The sequence below is a fragment of the Stegastes partitus genome, unplaced genomic scaffold (assembly GCF_000690725.1).
Source record: "Stegastes partitus isolate 25-593 unplaced genomic scaffold, Stegastes_partitus-1.0.2 Scaffold371, whole genome shotgun sequence".
Taxonomy (NCBI): Eukaryota; Metazoa; Chordata; class Actinopteri; family Pomacentridae; genus Stegastes; species Stegastes partitus.
The window spans coordinates 418,827-441,086 of NW_007578102.1; the positions used below are offsets into that span (position 1 = coordinate 418,827).

A 22,260-nucleotide genomic window follows, 5' to 3' on the forward strand; every position below is an offset into this window, starting at 1 on the left:
TCAACGGAAGAAGGGATGGCCAGGATGTGTTTAATGCACCGGAGGAAACAACCAAAGGGAGAGCGGGACAAGCCTGAACTGGAGGAATCCTCTGCAACAATCAGGGGTAATGGCACAGGAGATGACAATTACGCTTACTGTTGGGCTTATGTGTGTGCATGCACTGGGCAAGATTAGCAGACAGATCAGGATGACAGCTTAATACAATAACAGCTATCAAGAAAAACAGGCCACGCCCTGTCAGCAAAGCACGTTAGAGTGTTTCCCTGGAACTTGCAGGCACCACACATTCAATCAGTGAGGCAGAGGATACTGTGACGAGGGAGCCTAGGGAAGCTATCCAAGTAGACACCATAATGGCCCGTATGCTTGTAGAGGGCCAGCTATAAATAGTCAAGGACTGCCCTAATGCCCCACCTCCTTATCAACAGTGGAGGGCTTCTGCTGTGGCACAAGGAGCCAAGAAGCTGGCACGTGTCACTAAATTAGACCAGGACACATGCACTTTAGCTGACTGACAGGGAAGAAGCACTGCTAAAGGAGGACCACACACACTGGCCATATTTTCAGAACAACAAACACAAATATCTGCATAACTACACAGCACATGAGTTTTCAGTCTTAGCTGCATTAAGGCTATAAGGCTTAGTTTTGGAGTTTCAGAGTGGCACTGATTGAACTCCATGATCTCTCGGGAGGATGTAGTTTGTGATATCGTCGTGCATTACACAGAGTTAAGTTGAATGTTTTGAATGTATTGTCTGTTTGTCTACATACGTTGATATGAATAGGGTGGCCTGTCACTGTAGTGCAACACTATTCAACAGTGCCACAAACAGAATGATCACTTAATAAAACCACCAGCCCTGTCTAATAAAACGCCAACTTCGTGCCGTTTCCCCACTGACATAACCACGGTCCAAAAGCAAAACATGCCTCATATGCAGACTACAATAGAGCCAGGAAGCCTACTTTATGGTAAATGATGTAATAAAATGTAAATTGGGACTGGATATCGCATATTCTGAATTATAGATGACTTGGTCTGATCGGGGACAAAAAATAACTGCTATGCACATGTGGGAGTGGCCGGTTGTAGGACAAAAAGCAGCAGGAGTGGGAGACTGCACGGATCTCTCATCTGGACCTTTAGGCCCGGTCAACTGGACTAAGTGGTGGTGGCATGTTTGCATATGATTTCTGAATAAATGATTGAATGTTATGAGACGGCAACATCACCGAGGCAGGTGAGCCTTTTCCAAACAGCCGACCATCCAGGCATTGCTGTGAAACACATCCAGTCCCAGATCCTACCAACCGCCTGACTCTGCCGCCTCGCTCATCCTCTCTAACTGGCCAACCAGCCGGGCCAGATCAAAGAGCTGCTGCCCCCGAGCCACGGCTATGCATCATAGCACATTAACATGTTCTGGACAGTGTTGTAGGGAGAGAAAAGACTTAGAGATGGGATTAGAAAAAGGAAGCAGCTTTTGACAGCATCCACTGGGTCCCACAGATGTGGAGAGATAAACGAACATGTACAGCGAAGTGTAGCTTCAAGCTGAACAGACTGTTTCGCTGTGTTCGTGTGTCTGTTTTCCTGAGTAGAAAGCAGAGGTCTTATGTTCCAATGCAAAGAGGAAAACTGAACTTTTCACAATAAACAGTGTTCAGAGTGAATAACTACAGAGGAACGCTTAAAAAAAATAAATCATACCATCAACATGAAAATCTGAGTGAACAACAGCTGCACAGAAACTAAACCAGCGACTTAAAAATATTTAAATGTAGTATTCATTCATAGTTCATTAGTATACTAACATAAAACAGATTTGTTACAATAGAGTTAATGTAGATGGATCCACAACCTGCCATTCATCCACACACTCTTCATTAAACTAACCCTTTAACAACAAAAATAAAATAAAACTAATGCGACAATAATATCGTTACATTTTCTTAACATCTCTATCAAACTGGTGAGAAATAAATCTGAGAGGAAGCCATCTTCACATGTAAACAATATAATATATAGTAGTGTGAAATGCCCATTCACACTGAGCTCATCGTCACAGTGCTGTTTATTAGAGACTCATCATTTACAGATTCTCTTACCTGAATTTCCCAACTGTTTGTAAAATCTATACTCCAAATGGAGCTGTGGCGCCCTGGACTTTATAGGTTCCTGAAAGAGAGGAGAGAAGAGGGGAAGGAGAGTGTTAAATATTACATCGCACACAAATCAGCTGACACAATACGTGCAGTCATTATGTACAGCGACATGCTGGTTGTTCACCTCGTTGTAAATGCATGAAAGCGATTTATTTAAATGTTGAAAAAGCTCAAGTATAATTTAAGTAATTTTGAATCATCGATACTCTTGTGTTTTTCACACGGTGTATGGAAATTATAGACTAACACCACAAAAGCATAAATGTCGTCTGACTTATTCTGAGGGGAGGAAGTAGTGGGTGGGTGACAGCCTCGCAAACACACCTCCATGATTACCTCGGCCTGCAGTTAACTCAAATACCTACAGCACAATGATTTACTTATTTTAATGCCTAATAGAACTTTAATTAAGTCCCGGGTCAGACTTGTGGGATGTGAGAGGATAAAGAGCACTTCCAGCTGGTGTACAGCAGGCTTTTGTGATGACATGGCTGATAATCAACCCACCAGAACATATTGTTCATTATATCACTAGCTCCAGCATTACAACCTAAAATGTAATCTGATTAACCCCACTCTCATGATGACAAGGGCATTATAGACAAACGTGAAGCAGATAGAACAAACACACACACACCCAACTTAATTCCTTTTCTTAATCTTCAATAGCCTCCGCTAAAGCCCTTGTCCATGTTATCAGTGTGCAGGCCCCTGTTCACACACCAGCAAGGTTCTTACATGGGTCCCAAAATGTGCACTTTCTGCTTTGTCAAACTGGTAATGAAAAACTGTACTCGGAAACAACCACACATATGATACACCTCCACTGGAAGTCAAGAATAAACCAGCTATTGTAAAGGTAAATCATGGAAGTAGGACAGTGAGACACAGCTGAAATGACAATTATGCACGACAATAAAATGAATATCTTTATGAGTTTGGACAGTCAAACATAATATGACTTTGTTTTGTGCTGTGGAAAATTAAAGGAGGCGTTTATTACCAGCTCAAGACATTTTATAGACAAAACAAGTAATCAAATAAAAGATAAACAACTGGCACTTTAAACTGAGCAACAATGACTTGCAGCCTATCTGAGCTCTCTGTGTTCAACCTGCTGCTGCTCTACATACATAAATATGAAACTATACTTAGCCTAGCAAATTCTTAAAAGGTGCTCGTAATAAGCTTTAGATTTAAAGTTGTTTCCGATGTACAACTAATTCCAAAGTACTATATTAAATAATATAAACGGAAAACTAAAAAGCTGTTAAGCTTCTACATTCACTACATTAGACCTTTAATTACAGGCATCTTCTCTGCTGGTGCGAACACCAAACATGAACCATGTTTAGCACGCCGAGGGACTTCCCATCCTTTTATGTCAACCACTCGGCAGTTTTTGTTTAGGGCTTCTTCAAGCAATGGTTTAGCAAAGCAGAAAACAAAAACCTGACCAACTTTGCTGCACTGATACCTGTGTGCTATAATACTGCCCACATAGCTCCTAATCAAGGCTCCTAAATGTAGGGGGATAATCAGACAACAATAGTTAACAAAATAGTATTATATCATCAAAACAAGGAGAACTAACTCTCTAATTCTGTTGTTTATCCATCCATCCATCATCTCTACACCTTAATCCTCACTAGGGTCATGGGGGGCTGGAGTCTATCCCAGCTGACTCAGGGTGAAGGCAGGTTCACCTGGACAGGTAACCAGTCTATCACAGGGCTACACTTAGAGACAGACAACCAAGCACACTCACATTCACACCTACGGACAATTTACAATCACCAATTAACCTCAGCATCAGGACTTGTGGGAGGAAGCTGGAGAACCCGCAGAGAACCCACGCTGCACGGGGAGAACATGGAGATTCCACACAGAAAGATCCCGGGTGTCCACAACGGGATGCGAACCGGCGACCTTCTTGCTGTGAGGCAACGATGCTAACCACCGCTCCACCTTGCAGCCCCTGTTGCTCGTCAACAAGCTATATTAAGTTTTATACCTCCAGTAGCTATATTCTGACCACCTGAGCCAACAGTTTGTCATCTGCGGGACGGAGTTGCATTTCTATACAGGCAAAGACAAAGACAAAGGCTGGCAAGAGAGAAGTCATTTTTTATTATTATTTATTGTGTTTGTTTATCTAAAATTTATCCCATGTCCAATTGTGTAGAGTAGCACTAGACGTAATTTTTCACGGAGGTTTTCTGTTATTTTAGTATATTTGTTGTGCTGCATCAATCTATTGTGAAACTATCACTTCAGCTCTCATTAAAACATGTTGAAATGGAAACGCAGTGGTGGGTCTTTACTAAGAAGCCACTTTGGGAACTATTAACAGTATCAGTCAGGTTCACCTAATTTACTGAAGTTCACACATGTCATCTTGGAGTAGGCTTTGACATTTTCAGTCCCTTTTGTCATGTCGTCCCTTTGAATCATTTTGATACGGGATACGTGAATGTAGCTATGAATGAGTACAAAGAGGAGAGTGGAAAATGAATGAGAATTATAAAATAACAAGGTATGACGTTAGATAAACTGAAAAAAACTTCTGGCACACAGGAACGTTGTACTTTAACGGTTAAATTCTGAGTTGAAAGCAGAGGAAGCAAAACACAGCTGTACATGTGATGTGGTTAGATAAGTAGGTGCATAAGCTTCTGATCATTTGAGCAAACCTCAAAGATGTAATGAAGCTAACTGATGTGACTACCTACAGTACGTTATATGAGAGAACAGATGCATTTTACTTAACATGGAAAATGGGGAAAACTAAACTGAAACTTCAACAACACCTGTGGGTGATCTCACACACACTATAGTGAATATGTGGTTGTTGTTGTTTTTTGTACACAAGGTTTCAACTTCACGCTCGCACTGCGGCCAACACCAGAGAGAAGTCAGAAGCTTGTGTACATGAAAGAAAGTAGAAAATACAGAGTGGAGGAGAGGAGGCAATAAAGAGGAGTGGAAGCCTGTGGGAGGCAGACACGTGATCGGTCTGGGGGGTGGAGCAGAGAGCTGCTGTAGCGTCATCCGCCTCCCACATGAACACAGACTACAAGCATGTCTCTCACAAGTCAGGCCATGCCAGGGAGGAGAGGGAAGAAAAATATTAAATATATAAATAATGAGTAAAAACAGATGGTGCCAAACCACAGGACCCTTTAAAACAGCTTACAATAGGAAACAGAGGCTTATGGCAGCTTTACGTACTTAAGAGTCATCTCTATTCCCAGCAGATGGGCTGAGCTATGGCTGTGTAAATGACCAGGGCCAAGCTGCAAATGTCTGATGTAACATCTTTGCATATGACAAGGATTTTTCTGAGCTTCCTGCAGATATCAGATATTTTTTGATCTGCTTTCTGGGCTGACATGCACAGAATGAGAACTCTCTTCTGGTGTGACAGGGCTCCCCTGCAGGAGGAATACAGTGAAAAGGACCAGTACTTTGGGTTTGTTTCTCCTAAAAGCATGCTCACCAACTACAGTCAGCTACAGCCTTAATCTCTTGACTTTTATTTTTACATATCATCAAAAACAGTGGGGCTTTTTCCAATAAGACAGCATTCTGCAATAACTTTCAAGGTAATAGATTCACATCATCACCTGGCCTTGATAACTTAAGTCACTTTTTGCACTACCTTTAATGTACTTGGTTGAAACACCTAAACCGGAGTAGAAGTTGTGGTGTCATGCAGCAGAGCTGCATTTTGCCAAGTGTGCTGGTCTGTGTCCAGGGCAGCTGACCTCCAGGCCAGAAGGGCTCTTTGCTGTCTGACCTGCTGCTACAGGAACCTCTCCACCTCAGCTGTTCCACGCTGCAGACATGTGTATTTCTGCTTAGCCGGGTTCTATGTATTTAAAACAATTGTCACAGACAGTCAGTCTCTGAGACCAGCGACAGAAATTTGTAAGTCAAGAAAAATAGGAAATCCAGCTTCTTGAGAACCTATTTCTAGACCACAAGAACGTCACAGCTCATGTGTCTCGCAGAGTGATGCAATCTCTTTAACTTACTCAGTTTGAGAAATAACTTTTGTCACGTTCTGCCATGACACTAGCTACTCGTGCTGGAATAGAAAATTAATGGAGGAATTTATTCGAACATCCTCTCTGGAGACTACCATTGCCACAACTTTTGACCCTTTGCTAGGAGAACGGCCGACGTCCAACCCTATGTTAGCAACAGTAACTAGGCGTGGGAGGCCAGACAAGCTTTCAAAACAAGGGAAATTCCCAAAAACAGTGTGCATAGGGAACCTGCAGGTCTGACAGAAGATATCCTCAGAGTTTACAGGCAGGTGTCGTATTCTTCATTTTTCTGTAGCCAAAAGCTGCAGAGGTGAAATTTCAGACTTAGATTAAACAGTGTGGAAGACCACACTCACAGCTGAAACCATCAAAGACCAACAAAACCTTTTTTGTTTCCGCCAGCGTAAGGGACTATCCGATGTTAGCTAGCAGACACTGGTTCGCAAACAAAGACGGCTGAATTTTATTCAGAAGGCACTCGTGTAAAATGAGATGCGATCCAACGCATGGATCAAACCCATGATGTGGAAGCAATATCCTGGCGTCCTTTAAGCAAATAGAAATATGAGATTATTTAGTTTTGCTAGCTAGAGGCAAAACATGTTTTAGATAAATTACTACAAAGGGGTCATAGCTAAACATCAGTTTATATGTAAAAGGGCATATTCGGTCGGCACCATTACCACTGTAGTGGTATGCCAAGCAGGCATATTCTGCACACCTTTTAATAGGGCTCTCGGTTGGCGCACCAACTACATGCCTCGCTCAATATAAGCAGCAACCTGCCTACCTCTTCCACATGGCACACACAAACACAACGCTGTTAGAAGAGATGCCAGTCATGAATGTACCATACAGCAGAGCAAGCAGCACATATCATTTGCTGGTATCACTTTTTCTGTGCAGCATCATTATCTCTTCAATGATTAATAATACAATAAACTTTGATTACTCTGACAGATTGATGCTTTTGTGTACGTGACACCTCTTCTCGCCAGCGAGTGTTTTCTCCATACAAAAGAAATGCTCCTCTCTCAATACTTGACAGCTGTAGGAGAAGGAGCGCATCCACTGACCTGCTACATAAGAATCTTGTTGTCCTGTACATTTGTCCTTCACATAAATTGTAAAGATGTGGGGATCTGATGCTTGCATTGGGACCAAGCTTCTCCTTAAGTGTTAATGTTCCTTCCTTCACAATACTCTGCAAACATATTATTCTGTGAATTTAGCTTTCACATGTCCATCGTAGTCCTTTCTGTCAACTTATCCTGATATTTCAGAACTATTATTCTGTTATTAAGCTTTGTACAGAATATTTCTTATTAAGATTGTTGAAAATGTCAGCATTCCATGCTGGTTGTGAAAGCTTGACAGGCGTAGCAGAACCAACTGGTGGGTGGAGCTCGGCGAAGGCTCCGTTGTGATGTAACCGACCTAGATGCATCTTTTCTTTAAAATAACTGGTTTCATGCTGTACAATTGGGCTGGGCCAATGGATGATGCCATCACGTTCATTAGCCATGCCCTGATGAGCATGATATGTTAATTAGCCAAAGGATCTATGTTGCTTATGCTAATTAGCCATGTGGTGCTATTGTCTGACTAGATCCTTGCTTGTGTTGTGCCGCTCTCAGATGTACTTTGGATAAAAGCGTCTGCTAAATGAAACTGTAGAGTTGTCTGGTCGGTCAACGCTTGGCTGTGAAGCATGCTAGTCTGGTTACGGCTGTAATGCTTCAAGATTGTTCACATAAAGACTAGAAGAACTGGAAGTATGCAAATGTTGGAGTTTATTCTTAGTCAAATGAAAGTAGCTGTTGTGATAACAACAATGTACATTAGCACTTTACTACTGTCGACATCATCATTTTCTAATTTAATAAACGTTGCCAAAACCTACAGTACAAGCTTTACTAATTATAGCTGTTTGACAAAATGACACACATACATGATACTGTTTGTGTGCTAAAAAGGCCCAAGTACAATCTGTAAATACCACCAGAACTGTAGTTTCTGACATTTTTTTGCCATTCTAACACACCAGTGTCCATAAAAAAGAATTATTTTACATTAAAGACTGTAGAACCACCTTTTTTCAATCCCACAACAGCAAAACGTATACTACCATTGCTACAGCCAGCATCACTGACTCACTTCAGTCAAATTACGTTTGCAATTGTATGGGTGAGATGGGAACATAGTGATAAATGACTTACACTAGCTGCTGCTCAGTGCTAAAAAGCTTACAGATTTGTTGATATTAGTGCGACCAGCAAATACTGCCCGAGTAGGATCTAATCCTGTAGCTACAACAGCCTGGGATGGGTGTGAGATGAAATGTTACATGCCATTTCAAGGATCACTCTTAAGAGTAAAACACTTGAAGCTTGTACAAATATGTGATTATGTCATCGCGGATTAGATGCTGGTTTCTGTATTTTAACCTGCGGTAGCCTCCAAAGACTTGTGTGGATGGAGCCAGCCATCAGCCACAGACAAAGTCCTCTTCCTGGGATTAACCAACTCTGCATATGATGTCATCTCGGCTAAATCTGATCTCTGCTCCAACACAGCTGAGAAAGATCAGAACTGACCTCAGTGAGTGCATGGAGTAATGACCGCCAAATGAAGAGGATAAAAGGAAACTATAAATGATAGATGTGATCAGAGAGACAAGAGACAACAGCAACTAACGTATGATCAACAACAGCAAACCACAGTCAAGGTTTAATATTTCGTTTTGCATCTAGCAGATACTTGTCACTTAAATTAAACTAAAACATAAAACTGACATAAAATGGACCAAATCATCTTGCTAATCAATGCACCACCTACAATACTGTGTCCAATATACATCATTTTTACATTATTAATTACATTTACTCTGATGACCACTGACATAAGTATTCGCCCTATGATTTATGAAGAAAATTTATTTTTGTTGCTGCATTCATTTCTTTGGGTGGTGACCATTTTCTTTGGACAATCCCTGATTTAAGATAAAAAAAAATGTTAAAAACATATTGCCATAGGCTATTTAGCAATATATCAATGGACAGACTTCACATACAGTCTTGACTCGATAATCTGACACTAAATGTAAAACCTTCTTTTATGTCGGATTGTCAAGACGGAGGTCCAGATACAAGGAGGGCTTGATGCTGGAAGGCTCATTAGTTGTTAATTATTGTTCATAGTTGTTATAATAACTAGTAGGGCTGGTCCCAATAGAACTTTCTGCTCTCTGGATATTCAGGCCCAGTTGATGATGAATATCCGGATATTCAGTGCGGTCGGGGGACACTTCCACCCCGGGGCAGCGCTCTGACGGGGTGGAAGTGTCCAGAACACACAGGCAGTACTTGGCTGCTGATGCTAGTTTAGTTAGCGCTCACACTTCTGTTTCCACCATTGGTGGCGGTGGCAGCGCCACTCCCCTGCCGCCGCCGCCGCCATCTAAACACTGAGCACGCTCGCTGCGTGTGACGTCGTCGTGTCCTCTTCTGCGCATGTGGGACACTTTTGGTCGTATGAAGTTCACACAGCAGATCACATACAAGTCGCATTTAATTGGAAATGTGGAGGAACTCACAAAAAAAATGGATTTTGCAAAAAAATCCTCACTGAGCATCAAGTCCTGCAGTGTGAACGTAGCCAATCTGTGGGATTGTTCAGTCAGATAATACGCTGTTATCCTGATTTGTGACATAAAATGTCACGTTGGAGTCAGAATCCAAGGCTGTCGGTATGTTAAGGTTATTTTTAATGGGTTCGTTCGTTTTCCCTAAAAACCTGTCGGATAGCAAAGTTTGGATTGTTTTGGATTATCAAGTCACGACTGCATTTAGTTGTAACCTCTTATTCACATTATGCCACATTGTGATGAAAGAAGGAGACTGCCCTCTGGCCCCATGAACAAAATCATAAATGATCCAGTAACAGGCAGCTGGGATGATGTAAATGTTTATCATCTGGGAAGCTCGTGTGACATTCAGAGTGTGCATATGTATGCCTGTGTGTACCATGTCCAGGGGAACAGACCCAGCATTATGCATAAGACCCAGAATAGACGCTGACCTTTGAATGACTCCCAGTAAACCATTTCACAATATGCGACTGGCAATGTGACTCACCTCATCTTCGACAGAGCATCTCAAATGTCATCATAGTGCATCTTTACTGGGAAGCCTTCATGTGAGTATTACTGACGCTGATGTATCACTGGAAGTTTCAGATAAATGGAGACGGCAGAGGCGTGTGTGTGTGTGTGTGTGTTTCTCCATTCAAGCAGTCTTTATGATCAGAGGTGTCTATGGTTGGGTGGTGGTGTTTAGGAGAGAGTGGTGTCAGAGAGCAACAGCTGGCCGGTGTCCAGCACTTCTCCTGTTTCAGTTCAGATTTAACATACCCAGATGGAGCCATCAGCTGCCTCCAAAAACTCAATGTGATTCTGCTGGAATCAGCCAGATTTAGAGATCAATTGTATGTCCTGGAGTTGTATTTTGTAGCTGATATGACCCCTGTATTATTTTTTAAGAAGTCAATATCTTAACTGGCGAGATAAAGAAGAAAGAGATAAGGATTTTATTTTGATGAGCACGACGGTGTATAACAGCAGATAAGTACAGTAGGATAGAGGTGTCCTTTGACTGAGGTTCACTCCATCTGCAAATTGAGAATTATTAGAAGCCACGATCTAGATCTGATTTATTTTATATGTGTTGAAATGTTCCAAGTCGGGAGCAGCTGTGGGAGAGGTGTGGCACAGCTAAATGAATAGAGAGGCTGCATTGGGACTATTAATGGTGTATCACGTTATCTCACTGTCAACACTCACGATGGCCTCCGCAGCATTTTAAAACGCCACGTCTGGTATCATTATCAGGCCCTGGGTGGGTCCAAGTGAAATGTCACGTACCTTTAAAAATTATTCTGAATAAAAACTGCATTTCTCAGGTTTTATTTTGATGTTGACTGATATAATGGAAATGGGTATTGACTCAGGAAGTTGAAAGAACCTCAGTCAATGCAATATATCAGCTTTCAGCGCTACACCCCCACCCTTTGTTTCTGTAACAGCATTACAAAAAAAAATCTATAGAAGCCATCTTAAGTGTGCCGCAGAAATGACCAGGTTTCAAAAAATTCTGTGCAACTTGGGATTGCGCTTTAAAACGTGCTGAACTCAGCTGTTACCGTCAGAAGAGGGAAAAGATAGCCCATAATGTCGCCAGTGATGTACACAATCATGGGAAGTTCCCCTCACGTGAACCCAAGAGGCGAATCTCCTTTGTCATCTAACAGAGGAGTGAGGCGTGGCACGAGTATAATGTATTGTATTGTCTTTTTTGCTGATTTGAGTAACTCTGAGTACGCAGCCAGTAAATATAGTTTTACTGAGTCCTGACATGGCTGTGCTGCGAGTCATGGCAGTCACCAAACAGCAGGAAAGAAAACTACATTCATTGTCTACGGATATCTCTTGGTCCAAGCATGTTTCTGCTCTACAGTCAAATCATAATGGTACAACAACAGCTACAGCTTCTACTGCTCATCTGATTGGATGTTACATTTTACATTAATATTAGACATGTGGTTTTCCACATGACAAACCTGTTGCTCGATTTCAAACCCAACAAGCTAAACTACAGAGTCAACATGACAAAAAAATTAGTCACTGTCCCATTCCTAATCGGCTGCCCCACATATCCTGTTAAGCCTCAGCAGCGCAGCAACATATCTGCATTTCTGACATAGTATGAAGGAGTTTTAATTCTAACCTCAAACCTTGCCATTTTCCCTTGCGAAGCAAACTCTCAAAAATAGACCTGAGGTCAATTTGGCTTCAGCTCTTTTCAAATTACCATCATCTGATTCTGGTTTGGTTATTTTGTCTCCAGTTTACCACTTCAGTTGCAATGCTGTAAAGAAAGTTCTTAAGTCAGAGCAGTGAAATGTAAATTCATGAGTCACCATAATCAAAAAAACAAGATGTAAGAAACTGTGAGTATTGCCTTGAACACTATATATAATTCAGGAAATGCAAGGACAACACAGTGTCAGGGTAACTCCTAAACTGAGTCCTAAATGGCAAGTATGACTTGTGCTTTGCCACGAACCAGGATGTACACTTGAAAGGTACAATGACACAGCACTCACAGCTCTGCAGGCACACATCCTACACCACACTGAAACCTGGTGTTGTGCAGTCATCATTTGTACACTGACACTGTTCTTCATGCTACTCTGTAGTAACCAGCATTTTGCTGCTGTGCAGGTTTTCTGACTGTGACTAAATCTCCTCAGAGAAACAATGTGTGTCTGTGTGAACCAACAGTGCTGCTGCTGGCTACTGATTCATTAGAGGATTAGCTAGTTGACTGAAGGTAGGCTTTTACATGCTGTTGACATCCAAGGATTTATTCATTCAGCCTGCCCAGCATGCACTCTAGAGAGCCCCAAGCAGGGTAGAGAAGAACCTAAATCGTCAAAATGTCACTTTAATTCCAGCCAAACATGCTGATAGTGCTTTTGTGCCTTCACAGTTCTTCGACAACTGCATCATGGCGAGCTGGTGTAAGCTGCTGAGCTGGACTGCAACAAGAGCTGCTTATCATGCTTCAGTGGGAGGCAGACAGGGGAGTTGGATACAACACCTCACAACTGCTTCAGAGTATCACGACTGACCAGCACCGTGAGTGGCTTCACTCATATAAACCTCCTTATTCATATGTCTCTGCATCGTGTGACTCCACCACATAATACAGGGAGACATTGCGCCCATACATTCAGGACAATTACCATGGTAACCTAAAAATTAGCATTTTTCAGGAAGTGAGGTTTGAAAACAGGGATGGAGATGTCTTATAATCAGCCATTCCATATACACCGTACAGTATAGCAGCACTGTAATACCAATATAGTTCCTAACACACAGTATATAGGCACTCTTCAAAAGTGATATAGAGCATTTTATGAAATACTTAAAGTAGCATAACTCTGTTTTTTTTTATCACTTAGTAGAAACTCCTCAACAGGCTGAACATAACAAACACCTTTCATATATTAATGCCTCACAAATGTGTTATTGCAGAAATATATGCCCATCTACACAACCAGCAGACACGCAGATACATTAGCATTTATTTGTAGTCAGGTACAAACATAGTGTAAGCTCAATATTTGCTCCCCATCTCCCTCTGTTTTAGTGTTTACAAGCTCCTTAAAAAACACATCTGTCCTCCGCTGGCACCAGTTTGTCTGTGTACAGTTTGCTGCCTGAAGTGGCTGAAAATGATGCTGAGGAGTGAGGTGAAACTGAACAGATTTGTCATTTAAAAAAATCTAAACAATGCGCTGAAAGTCACTAGAAAGCTTTAAATGGCAGAGGGTAACTGTAGAGTAGGGGGATAACGCTCTTTGGGTTCATCAGGAGAACCACCTCTCATACTAAAAGTCATCTGGCTCATATGTAAAATATTAATTAGGACAATTTTAAAGATTTAACAGAGATTCATGTTGGTTTATTAGTCACCGTTTAACTGTAACTAAGCTCTCTCATTTGGCTGTCTAACACCTGAGCAACACAATTGCTGTAGATAACAAAACCTCAAATGTCTGGTTTTTGAATACCAAAATAACTGAGTGGTGCTTCATTGTCTCGGTAAACATCTTGGCTAATGTGTGAATGGTACAGACCCCAGCAAGTCATATGCGTCAATCAGACACCAACCAAAGGTTTCATTTTGTAGTTTGGCCAACTTTTGGAATTAAACGTGATTAGCTTCAGCTGATGAAGTCCGCTGGTGGCATTTGGCCTTTCAGGCAAGAGCAACTGGGGTCATAGGCTAAAAATAAGAAGCTTGGACTACTACTGTATTTTTTGGGGGGGCAAAAGGTAATTTCATTTTCCAGTCTGAAACATGTCATTGATTTGAACAAGCACTGTCGATATAAAACACTGCTCTGTATGTACATGGCTGGCACACAATGCACAGTAGGCCTCTGTGTTTGCTGTGCTGGAGTCCCTGGATGGACACTCCAATATCAGCTCCTCACACAGAGCAACAGGGAGGCACTGTGCTGTACAATAAGTGTCAACACCATAGCGTTCACTTATTACTCTCCTCCTGTCGTCAGATGATATTACAGCCACTTGTCACACTCAAAGAGAGTCACCATCAGAAAGAGAAACCAAATGATTTATTACCCATTACGGATGGGTTTGCAGAAATCAAGTGTCACAGGCACCTCCAACCTGTCAGTGAACAGCCAACGACACGAAAAAGGACTATAGGGAAATAAAAGCTGCAAAATTTGTATGTCAATCTGTTTCCGTCAGCGTCAGTGACAACCAAGGCAAAAAGGGCCTAATGCCCTTGATAAGACAATAAACTTAAGACATTTGAGAGCCACATAAAGATAACGACTGCACAGCTTTTAGTGCCCAGTTTGTTTCCCGTCAGGCCAGACATTTACTGCATTTACTGTCATTGTTATGTTAAATGCCTCTGTTTTATACATACATACACACATTATTTATATATATTAACAACAATTTCCCTGAGGTTTGCACCAAAGGGATCAATAAAGTTCTATTCTGTTCTATATATAAAAATAAAACAAGTGTGATAAAAAAGAAAATGTGTCAAATACTTCAAGGATGACGAGGATTAGATGGTAATTTTCTCAGTGGACAGTTACGCCACCGTGCCAGGGAGTTTGCTGATGGAGATGCTGTGTCCCTTTGCCCTATCAATGATCCTGACGGGTGACCACTTTATACAGTGAGCATCAACGGCCAGCAGACATTTAATGGTGTTGTTTCTTTAAGACGCTGGGATCTCCCCTTGGGAGTAGAGCCTGCAGTACAGCAGTGGCTATACAGTGCTACCTCCCTCACACAGGCGTTTGTTAGTGTGAGAAAGCACCCAGCTGAACCAAAGACTGAACCACTGTGTGTCGACAAGGCCTGCCAACAAAGACAACCTTTCAGCACTCAGCAGTTTCCCCCCTTCTCGCTTGCTTTTTGCAGCAACATTCACAGCAGTTCTAGATCCACTGGCAGAGCATCGAGTGCACTGGCCTACCATACATCTCTATCTCTGCTATCACGTGGTGCAGCAGGGTGACACTGGCATTCACCTTTGTCCTGTGCAGGCAGGTGCCTCCTCAATGCCCAACCACGCAAGACGTTCAGCAGATAACAGGCAACAGCTTCAGACTGACTAATCACCGCGTGCTGTACTTCAGAGGCCCGCGTTTACGATTTATCACATTGCAACAAAAGAGAGATTAAAGTATTTCTAACCAATCAGATTACACCTGCTATCAAAACAAAATTGCTTTATTGGTTTCCTGGTGGAGCAACCTTTGTTCTAGCACACAAAGTAATAATTTACATACATCCTCAAAGGTTTACTGAGATCAACAGTTGACTACTTCACAAATACTTGACTGTATGAACTAGGGGAGTAAAGAAAAGCACGTAATCCATTTTAAAGTCTATCTTACACTTTAAACTATTAGTTCTTCAATCAATTAGCCCTAAGAAAAGTGATCACCTGAGATTCTGGCAGCAATTTACCACTGAAGGCTTGCATCACGCAAAAATGCTGAATAAAAATGTTAAGCTTTCTGGTAATTTGCTCTCTTCTTTACATTCTTCAACAGATTAATATCTTTGCTGCGTTGGACTAACTGCTCAGGCAAACTGAGCATTATTAAAGACACCAAATTCTCATTCTGGGAAATAGTAAATTAGCATTTTCACTATTTCTGACTTACATACACTAAACAATTAGTCAATTAATTGAAAAACAGTTGACAGATTGACAAAGGGAACTTTCCTATTCCTACACTTGGCAGCAGTGATTTCATGTTGTACCTACAAGTGAACATGTAGCATTGAAGTGGCTGACAGACAAAGGAGGACGCGCTACTCATGTCAAGCATGTGTTAGCAGGTGGTCGCAGATAACAGGGCTGTTATTTGTTTTAGTCCGTAAGGAAGAGCTCAGTAACAGCCTGTGACAAAACAGAAGCCCTACTAGACAAGCAGTGACATTCACTGGGTTACCCCGGGGAGCTGTGAGATCAGGGACAGACAGAAACATGTGGACAGACAACTGTGCGGGAGTCTGGGTGAGCCTGAGAATTGTCAAGGGAGAAGCCCTCTCAATGTGAGGCCAAGCAACACTAGTGCAAAACTTCTCAAAGAGCAAAAAAAAAAAGGTTCAATTTAAGTTAAAAACATAAGTCTAAGAGACGTGACTATTGTGAAGATCATAGAAATCAAATAAAGTCATCACTGTTGCTCTAAAATACAATTAACAATAAAAAAAAAGCATTAAACTTCCACCTAAAATAAATGAAATCCTAAATAAGTCCTCACGATCGGGTCCTCCTAATAGCGAGGCCTTGTCGAGCTTGATGACACCTTGAGCACACTTTCTACTCTCGCAATTATACATTCAGACAAATGTTAGGTCCAGTGGGCCATGAGATCCATGTAGCGGTGTTATGGCCCTAATGCCAGATCCAGATATAGCTGGACACCATGCGGATAAAAATACCCAAACAGATGGGAGGGTTCACAGGCAAAGGGGGAGAGGCAGCAAGCACAATTAAAGATTTCAGAGGAGAGGAGAGCTGCAATTACAGCTGTTTGCTAACCTCTGCCTTCTATGTGGTTAGCAAAGTCTTCAGTGAATGCCTGTTCAGAGATAATGACCTCCCTGGGAGATAGAAATGTTAAAGATAATCATATATAGACCAGTGTAGTTGTGGTGGTGATGACGCCTAGACCCCAACGGCTTCAGCATGAAACTTGTCTTGGCTTATATTAAGACATTGTCAGGAGTAAAAAAAACACATCTCCAAGTGATCAAAGTGCTACAAGTGGTGGCAGCGCATTTATAGTACAGAAAATATGTGAAGAGAAACGATGATGCGCTGAGGAAACGGCTGAGCAGTCACTGGCTGCCCTGGAATCGAACAATCAGAAAACAAACAGGCCTTGACATTTCACGTGGTTTTTCACAGCCCGTCAAAATGCTACTGAACTAGTGCCGCTGAAAAGAAGTGCTCACGCTGACACGAAACAAAAAGACACAGTGAATTATTGATTGTTCATACGGCTTGGTGTGAGCTTATTAAATAAGAGCTTGCACATGAATTGGCATCATTGAATCACTGAAATGTGGAATAGAGAGGTTGTAAGTTTAAAAAAAAAAAAACAGTTTTACAAAGATTGCCGTTGTATATCGAGTGCCTTGTTTCACAAAACCTTCGAGGCATGAATTCTACTGCACTGAAAGCACAGACAGAAAGTCTAACCACTCCTATTTGAAACCAATCCGAGCTTTAAAAAGAAGCTTACTTTCAGTTTGACTCTCTTTGAAATGCCCTTGTTTGGAAAATTAAAAAAAAAAAAAAAAAACATATCAAAATATGGTTTAAGGCATTATTGAGTTTAGTCTCAGCTTCTTCACCTCTTTGATAAAGACGAGCTGAGCAGAGCTGACTCATTAACAGCACATGAGGGCAAGCTGTGGGAAAAGAGGGGGAGGGGGACTATTTACTTCCTGTGTCTCCCTCTCTCGGGTCAAACAGACAATTGGACGATAGGGCTGTTACGTTTCACAGACTAATTTAATATGTTTTGTAAAAGAAACAGCACAATTCATATCAGTGGAGCTGCATTTATCATACAGGATAGTGTGTCATGTATCAGAGTGCTGGTGAGTGACTGGAACACAAAGCTCATGTGTTGTTGTTGTTAGCACACCAACCATGCAATTTCAGGAGACATGTTGCACTTACCAATTTGATGGCCACATATTCGTTAGTATAGAGATTTTTTCCCAGCCGCAGCTCTCCAAAGTTCCCGCAGCCGATTTTTTTACCCACACGGAAGTTTGGGCCAACCATAAGAACTCCAGAATTGGTCCCTGAACTCCTGCCCCCATGTCCAGTCCTGCTGCCTGCTGTCTTAGACATCTTTTTACCTTCCTCTGTCTCTCCCTTGCCCCCTCTCTTGTCAAAATCCATAAGCTTGTGATACCCTGGCCTCTCCACGGTTATTCTCCAGCCATGCAAACCATAGAAACTCCAATAACAACGATGGAGCACACTTTAGGGAGGGGGAGGGAGACAAATCTCACAAGACAGAGGAAAGGTGTTGCTGCGAAAATGTGCAGTGGTTCAGAAGACACTTAAACGAGCTGAAACTGCAGCTGAAGTGACTCGTGTGTCTACCAGACAGCTTTTCCCTTTTTTTCTTTGTGTTCCTTGTTTACCAGAGGGGCTTCTTGCTTGTGTGTTTCTCCAGTTCCAGTCTCAAAGTAGCAGGTCCCTGCCTGGCAAGTAGGCAGGCTGTGCTAGGATGTGCCCACAGACGCACATACAACACCAGTCATAAAAAAGCACTCCGAAACCCAGCTACTGCATCCACAAGGCCACTTGGGAACATCTCCTGGAGTGCCTCATTCCTTCTGGTCAGCCTTCAGTGACACAGTGGACACTCTCCATGTTGCGGGGCCACAACAGAGGAGGCAACCCAGAGCGAGAGAAACAGCGGTGTGCAGGTCAGGTAGCAGTTTGGTTCGATCTGCAAAAGCAAAAACACACACAAATGAGTCTACAGACTACGATGCCATTTTCTGTATAGCTTGTAAGAACAACCCAGATTTTTTGTCACACATAAACTTATTTTTACATCTTTTGACCTGTTCAACATGTTTTTCAATAAAGTAAACAGATGTTGACTGACACAGATGTTTCCTAAGTGCAGCTGACGCCCCCCTGCAGAGGTTATTCTATTCTACACAGCACAATTTACTGACAAATGCTATTTAAACAATCTATAAAGTGATCAGTTTAAGTCAAAATATTGAAAAACTCAGCAAATCAATAATTATCTGTTCCTACAACGCTTTGTGATCATTAGGAGATGACGTTTTTCTTTAAAAAAATCAAAACCTTTTACTTGAATATCAAATTATGTCTACTGTGGCTGTTCCTTACTACATCTGAAATGAGATCTTGATGCAGACTGGCGCAACGCAAATTCAATAACGCAATCAATAGGAGCAGAAATATTCTACAGTGGACTTCAGACATGAGAAAAAACAATCTTTTACAATTTAAGCTATTTTTAAAAGCCTAAACAACTTTGAGTAGATCAGAAAACAGTATTTTGTAAACAAGATTAATATATCTGATGTTGTGAAACACTGCTGACGTCAGTTTCAGGCTCAGTCTTTTGTAGTTGTGCAACCCTCAGATAAAAAGAAAAATTAGACCTAGAAAAAAAAGACCTGCAAAGTCCTGGCAAAGTGAATGAGTACACATCCAAGAGGCAAGGATGAGAATAAAAATACATTTCTTTACATATGTGGAACATTTACCTGGTGACAAAAGTGCACAGTTATCAGACTAAGCTATGGGCGTTCACAGCAGCAACAGCAGACACAAACAACATCAATCATAACAACAACTTCAGTTTTCATTGGCTCTGCTCTCCTTTTCACAAACAACCACATGCAGACGTCTCTGCTCGGAGCCGCTCTCCTAACTCCCTCATGTCCATGATCTAAGATGCTGCTGGTGCTGAAGAGAGCAGGTAATGCAGGCACCAGCAATGAGCAGCTTCTCTTTCCTATGGAAAGGCACTTACACAGATCAATGACTGCTGTAATGCCTCATCTCATCATAACATTTGCATTGCTGGGAAGCATATTATTGGAAGGACTTGGACACAGTCTAGTCTACAGCTAGCTCAGCTGTATCTGACAGACTGAAAACTAGTATTGTCATTGTCAGACTAAAACACAATATCACTGGGCATATGCATGCTGATGATGAGCGAGCACTGGTAAAATATTCTTTGGAAATACTCAGATTTATGATGACTTGATTTTAAACTGCTCCACACAAAGTTTCATCCTCAAACTCCAATTAACAAAGCTATATTAAAATGACAATGGCTACGAACCGCCCAGATGTTTTGAGGTGCAGACAAACGTCTGTGAGCCTCCTTTACTCTAGTCTGCACAACTAAAAAAAAAAAAAAGGTGCACATTTGTAAGCCAGGTATCCCATCAATCATTACAGGACACTTCTTCCTTGTTCATGACTTGCGGCAATACTCCCAGAGGAGAAACTGGCCGACAAGCTCATGAGATAAGAAGTGCAATAATTTAGTTGGGTAAGCAAAATGATCACAGCAACTCCTGCCTTATGTGAAGCACTTTATTGTCAAGGTGACCCAAAAAACACATGAAAATGCTTTTTAAAAAATAAATAAATAAAATACTATGGACATGTTTGTATATGAGCAAGTATAGAGATGTCCCTGAAAAACAACAAAGGCCTAAATAAGTTGTTCTCTCAGGTAACTCTGGGGAGTCTCAGCCCTGAAGTCTAAACTGTCCCATTTCAGGAAGTTGTGAATGTTTTTCACGTCAGCTGTCTGACATCACCACCCAATTGTTTAATACACACAATATAAATGGCGATGTATATTTCCCAGTATTGAGACGGCATTAAAGCAATAACAGACAATACAATTAGTAGTAATATATCTCTCCATAAGGAAATCTTGATAGAAACAGTGTCTTGGCTGCTCAAATTATAGTCACCACAGCTAGTTCGCAATAACACGACACCAAACGATTTTAAACGTTGTAAATACGAATCCACATATCAACAGAGATCATCAAATTGAGAATAATGAACATCGACATCAGACTGGCAGACCTTCCTCACCAGTGGTACAAGTACCTGCCTTTTTGAGCTTATGGTGATGATAGCTAGCAGCTAGCTGGCTACTGAATGGTGTCTAACAGCTGTCATTTAGCGCTAGTTTCGGCTGATCCCAACCACTCGCTTTCACTAATGTTAGGACGACGTTTGTTTTCCCACACGAGAACACACACGGAAAATAAAAATTTTCCGAGCAAATGCAGCCGGTAAGTGTTTCCAGAAGCGCTGGCGTTACCGTTGGACTAGCCAGGTTTGGCGGACAAGGCCAGATACTCTCCGGCTATCCTGGCGTTGGTTAGGAAGCTCAAGTTAGCTTGATGTCGTTCAATCGTAGCCAGTTTGTTTCAGTGCAACTGCTGTCTCGGCTGAATAAATACACCAATAACGGCCAATCAACGTAACGCAGACGTGTATTTTCAAGTTGTGGCTCAGTCTGCTGAATTAAGCTAACCTAGCTAGCACCCACCAGAAACAGCGTTCCTGTTGGCCCAACGCCTGTTAAAAACCAGCTAACGATGTAACATCAGCTAATCTGTTCACAAGAGAGCACCACAAAAACACAGCCAACCTAGCCGATAGCGAACAAATGGAAATTGTACAAGTCGAGGCAAGACTGAGCATAAAATATTCATTGATTGACATTCCCCAGGCTACATATACCTGGCTAGTTAGTAAACGCTTAATAACTGAGAAATAACAACGTCTCAAGCGGTGCCGTCACTAATGTTTTCGACTTAAGTGATATTAAGACAAAAAAAGGTCGTTAATTCACCTGAGAAAATCGTTGTTCAGCTCAGAGTCCAGCTACAGCCATTACACAGACCACTGCCGGGCAACTCCTTAATCCTAAACAAGCGACTGCACACCAACGGCAGCCTGGGATCTCTTACCGCTTAGCTCTCTAGCTAGCCATTTAGCAAGCTAGCACACGGAACGCTAGCCAGAGCGTTAATATGCGGCGGTACGGTGTCGTTAAAACCAACAGCCGCCGGAGGGGGGTTTCTGACGCCCAAAGGGAGCGAGTTACCTTCAAACGTCGGCTACAGAAGCGCAGTCGAAGTCATGGTTGTTGTTCGCTCGCTGGTATCTTTCTCGTTTGGTTTCTCTTGTCCCCAAGTTGCTATGATTTCACTGTTGTCTCTTTAAGCCTCCCTCAGCTGCACGGCGGCGTCACGCTGCCGCACTCTGCGCCGCCAAACTGGCGCATCTGCTTTCGTGAATACAGTCAGCACATCAGCCGTCAGACCGGCTGCTCCAACTGCTCCTTT

The 22,260-nt window shown here is 42.0% G+C and overlaps 1 protein-coding gene across 1 annotated transcript in view; it reads right to left on the reverse strand.

Moving 5' to 3' along the window:
* The window catches only part of LOC103359437 (casein kinase I isoform gamma-2), a 58,792-nt gene extending 36,632 nt beyond the window's left edge, over positions 1 to 22,160 (reverse strand). The window contains exons 1-3 of the mRNA XM_008284774.1: positions 22,020 to 22,160; positions 18,050 to 18,836; positions 2,116 to 2,185 (exon numbers count right to left, since the gene is read on the reverse strand). Of these exons, the coding sequence (XP_008282996.1) occupies positions 2,116 to 2,185; positions 18,050 to 18,277 (298 nt within the window). The 5' untranslated portion in view covers positions 18,278 to 18,836; positions 22,020 to 22,160. The remainder of the gene's footprint in view (positions 1 to 2,115; positions 2,186 to 18,049; positions 18,837 to 22,019) is intronic.
* Between the last annotated feature and the right edge of the window lie 100 nt (positions 22,161 to 22,260).